Consider the following 5,254-nt stretch of genomic DNA (forward strand, 5'->3'; position numbering starts at 1 on the left):
AGAAACCTCATCCTTAATGATGGGTTCTAGAATTTTACCAACAACCGATTTTAAGCTGATTGGCCTATAATTTTCCATCTTTTGGCTTGATCCTTTCTTGAACAAGGGGGTTACAACAGCCATCTTCCAATCATCCGGGACCTTTCCTGACTCCACTCAGCCCCGTGACACCCTTTAATTTTTGTGATATTACTCATGTCTTCCACTGTGAATACTGACGCAAAGTACTTGTTAAGTTCTCCTGCTAGTTTCTTATCTCCCATCACTAGGCTTCCTGCATCAGTTTGAAGTGGCCCAATGTCTACTTTTGCCTGTCGTTTGTTTCTTATGTACTGAAAGAAACTTTTACTATTGTTTCTAATATTACTGGCTAGCCTACCTTCATATTTGATCCTCTCATTTCTTATTACACTCTTTGTTATCCTCTGTTTGCTTTTGTATCCCTCCCAATCTTCTTATTTCCCACTGTTCTTAGCCACTTTATAGGATCTCTCTTTTTCTTTAATACATTTCCTGACTTCCTTTGTCAGCCAAGGTTGTCTAGTCCCTCCCCTGTTAATCTTTCTTTTCTTGGGAATGAATCTCTGTACAGTGTCCTCAATTATACCTACAAACTCCTGCCATTTTTGCTCTGCTGTCTTCCCGGTTAGCCTCTGCTTCCAGTCTATTTTAGTCAGTTCCTCTCTCATGCCCTCATAATTACCTTTATTTAACTGTAACACCATTACATCTGATTTTGCCTTCTCCCTTTCAAACTGCAGACTGAACTCTATCATATTATGGTCGCTACTTCCTAAGGGTTCTCTTACTTTAAGATCTTTTATAGAGTCTGGTTCATTGCAAAGCATTAGGTCCAGAATAGCCTGCTCTCTTGTGGGCTCCATGACAAGCTGTTCCAAAAAGCCATCCTGTAAGCATTCCATGAATTCCCTTTCTTTAGATCCACTAGCAACATTATTTACCCAGTCCACCTGCATATTGAAGTCTCCCATGATCAATGTAACCTTGCCTTTCTGACATGCCTTCTCTATTTCCCGGTACATGTTGCGTCCCTGGTCCTGACCACTGTTAGGAGGTCTATACACAACTCCAATTCTGTTTTTTTTGCCTTTGTGGTTCCTCAATTCCACCCACACAGCCTCCACATCATCCGACGCTATGTCATTCAATACCATAGATTTAATTTTGTTTTTAACTAACAAGGCAACCCCACCCCCTCTGCCCACCTCTCTGTCTTTTCGATAAGTTGAAAAACCATGGAGGTTTAACTGCCAGTCCTGATCCCCCTGTAACCAAGTCTCTGTGATGCCTACTACATCATAATCATTCACTATTATCTGTGTCATTAGTTCATCGGCTTTGTTATGTATGCTACGAGCATTCAGGTAAAGTGCCTTAATGCTAACTTCCTTATCATTAGAGATGTTGGAAGTCATATGTCCTAAGTTATCCTTGCTTTTTACTGCATTCTCAGTCTGCCTCAATTTTAAATCCGCCTGGAAACATGCTATCCTGCTGCTTATCTTGCCATTTACCTCCATACTCCCTGTCGCTTTCACTTTCCCTTCCCCCCAACTCAGAAGTTTAAAGTCCTACTGACCACCCTATTTATCCTCTTCGCTAGAACATTGGTACCTGATCGGTTCAGGTGGAGACCGTCCCAAAGGTACAGATCCCCCCGGTTCCAAAACTGATGCCAATGCCCCATGAAGTGGAATCCTTCTTTCCCACACCAATCCCTTAGCCATGTGTTTACTTCCCTAATTTTCTTATCCCTATGCCAATTGGCACGTGACTCGGGCAGTAATCTGGAGATTATGACCCTTGAGGACCTGTACTTCAATTTCCTTCCTCATGCTCGATAATCCCCAAACAGGTCCTCCACCCTAGCTTTGCCTATGTTGTTAGTCCCAACGTGGACCACAACAACTGGATCCTCCCCCTCCCACTCCAATATCCTTTCAAGCCGGTCAACCAAAGAAAAGCTATAGGTTGTGCATTAAAAGGGACAGCAGCAACATGGACACAAAGAATAGGCAAAAGAGAGTCATGGTTATAGATCTTGATGTGCAGGGCGCAGTTTAAAATGTTAAGAGATGACCATAATAATCACCACTTTTGGTAAATCTTAAGTGCTCATCATCTCATGGTTAAATGAATTATAAGACATATTGGGATGTTAGTATTAGGAGTTGCTAGATCTTATTCACCTATGTTCTGTCATAAGTGTTTCTCTTCATTGCTAAGTCCTTAACAATGTGCTCACACGATCGTATCTGTTTCAACTCTCTCAGTTCAGCGTGTTTGCACTGTGCAGAAACCTTTCCAGATGATTCTACCCATTGCTATTAAATAGAATATGGGTAAAGGACAAGGAGCTGGAAGTGGGATGAACTGAGCAAAAGTTTTAGGCCAAATTTGTTTTTTGTGGTTCCCTTATTTTAAATTGGCAGGCTGTAGGTTGACTTACATGAAGCCTCGTAGTGAATTCCGGGACAGATTATAAATATTGCAAAAAGACCAAACAAAAGTTCTGTTCATGTGTTTCTAAAGCAAATAAAATTCTGCGCATAAACTGTAACATTTAGTATGCATTTTAAAGCCTGCATTTTGCAAGATTAATTGGATAATTCCTGTTTTTTTTAAACCATTGTCACCATATAAAAACCTTTGATTTGTTCGTTTATTCCTGTTATCCATTAGAATGTGAATAGTTATTTTTCTAAATCATTATTTGCTCAGTCTGATCCACGTGGACTGAATTGAGAGACGGAATTGATTTTCTTTTGCATTTTCCATTGTGGTGATTCTCAAGTGGTCCTTCTTTTTTGAAGAAAAGGCAGCTGACCTTTAAAGACCTTTATGTGACCTGAGATTTTACTGCAGATTTCATCCAGATAATTGTTGGTTTCACAGGTTCTGGCTTCAGCTGAACACTGTATGGACTGATGACTCAACTGCAATCATTGCTCTGGATAATGTAACTCTCAGCCTTGACTGTTATCTATCAAGTGAGTATAATCATTGCACTTGTCTGTCACTTTCTTTTCTGTTTTATAATACTAGATCTTTAACAAGTTATGGTGTCAGAATGTAACCTTTCTGAATAAGTAAAGTGGTGGCTTCAGCTTTTGATATATCCCAGGGTTGTTTCTGTACTTGGAGACGAATAGAATTACATCTCTCAAAGTTTATTTATGATTCACATTTTAAATGTGCTTTTGATATTAGTTAAACATGCATGTGATTGCAAATAGCCAAGGAGAGAACCTGGATGTGGCAGTGAATTAGAACACCACTTTATCTCTGAGAATTGAGTTTATTTTTTGCAATGGACTTGTAGTTTCTCTGTCCTATGTAGATGGCTAAAGAACATAGGAACAGGAGTAGGCCATTCAGCCCCTCAGGCCGGCTGCAACATTCAGTCAGATCATGGCTGATCATTTACCTCAAAGCAACTTTCCCCCACTAACTCCATTTATGTATGGAGGTATCTTGAGGTCCAAGCCCATAGCTTCTTGAAAGAGGCCACACAATTAGATAGGATGGTAAAAAAGGCATATGGCATGCTTGCCTTTCCTAGTCAGGGAATTGAGTACAAGAGTCAGGAAATCACGTTGCAGCTTTATAAGACTGTGGTAAGGCCACATTTAGAGTATTGTGTTCAGTGCTGGTTGCCACATTGCAGGAAGGATGTGGAGGCTTTGGAGAGGGTGCAGAAGAAGTTTACCAGGACGCTGCCTGGATTAGAGGGTACCAGCAATAAGGAGAGGCTAGAAAAACTCAGGTTGTTTTCTCTGGAGCATTGGAGGCTGAGGGGAGATTTGATAGAAGGCTATAAAATAATGAGATGCATAGATAGAGTTGATGGTCAGAATCTTTTTCCCAGAGTTGAAATGTCTAATATTGGGGGGGCATGCATTTAAGGTAAGGTGCGGGGGGATATTTAAAGGAGATATGAGGGGCAAGTACTTTATACAGAGAATGGTAAGAGTCTAGAATGCACTGCTAGTAGTTTTTGGAAAGGCAGATATGTTAGGAGCATTTAAGGACTTTTAGATAAGCACATGAATATGTAAGAAATGGACCAAAGGTAGACAAAAGGGTTTAGTTAGATCTTGTCCAACAGGGAGTATGGAGTTAATTGGAAAGATAAGCAGCAGGATAGCATGTGTGCAAGTGGGTTTAAGCTCGAGGCAGATTAGGAATGCAGCAAAAAGGAAGGATAACTTTGGACATCTTATGATTTCGAATATCTCTAATAATGATAAGAAAGTTAGCATTAAGGCACTTTACGAATACTACAAGCATTCAGATAATAGAGTAGATGAATTAATGGCAGAAATGATCGTGAATGATTATGATGTGATAGGCATCACAGAGACAGGACTGGCAGTTAAACATCCAAGGATTTATAACTTATGGAAAAGACAGGGAAGTGGGCAGAGGGGGCAGGGTTGCCTTGTTAGGTGAGAATGAAGTTACATCTATAGCACTAAATGACATAGGGTCAGATGATGTGGAGTCTGCGTTGGTGGAATTGAGGAACCACAAAGGCAAAAAAAAACATAATGGGAGTTACGTACAGACCTCCTAACAGTGGTCAGGACCAGGGGCGCGAGATGTACCAGAAAATAGATAGGGCATGTCAGAAAGGCAAGATCACGGTGATCATGGGGGACTTCAATATGCAGGTGGACTGGGTGAATAATGTTGCCGGTGGATCCAAAGAAAGGGAATTTATGGAATTCCTACAGGATGGCCTTTTGGAACAGCTTGTGATGGAGCCCACAAGGGAGCAGGCTATTCTGGACTTAGTACTATGTAATGAGCCAAACTTTATAAAAGATCTTAAAGTTAGGGGACACTTAGGAGGCAGCGATCATAAAATGGTAGATATCATTCTGCAATTTGAAAGAGAGAAGGCAAAATCAGATGTAATGGTCTTACAGTTTAATAAAGGTAATTACAGGGGCATGAGAGAGGAACTGATGAAAATTGACTGGAAGCAGAGCCTAGCGGGAAAGACAGTAGAGCAACAACGGCAGGGGTTTCTGGGTGTAATTGAGGACACTGTACAGAGATGGAAATGTGTTGCTGGAAAAGCGCAGCAGGTCAGGCAGCATCTAGGGAACAGGAGAATCGACGTTTCGGGCATTAGCCCTTCTTCAGGAATGAGGAAAGTTGGTCCAGCAGGCTAAGATAAAAGATAGGGAGGAGGGACTTGGGGGAGGGGCGTCGGAAATGTGATAGG

General features: G+C 41.1%; 1 protein-coding gene across 2 annotated transcripts in view; it reads left to right on the forward strand.

Annotated features, from left to right (window-relative positions):
* Nucleotides 1–5,254, forward strand: part of LOC122552709 (ALK tyrosine kinase receptor-like) — a 1,052,914-nt gene that overhangs the window by 732,040 nt on the left and 315,620 nt on the right. For both annotated transcript variants that reach the window (XM_043695597.1, XM_043695598.1), the window contains one exon: nt 2,917–3,011. In XM_043695597.1, the coding sequence (XP_043551532.1) occupies nt 2,917–3,011 (95 nt within the window). The remainder of the gene's footprint in view (nt 1–2,916; nt 3,012–5,254) is intronic.

Source organism: Chiloscyllium plagiosum, chromosome 9, assembly GCF_004010195.1.
Source record: "Chiloscyllium plagiosum isolate BGI_BamShark_2017 chromosome 9, ASM401019v2, whole genome shotgun sequence".
Classification (NCBI taxonomy): domain Eukaryota; kingdom Metazoa; phylum Chordata; class Chondrichthyes; order Orectolobiformes; family Hemiscylliidae; genus Chiloscyllium; species Chiloscyllium plagiosum.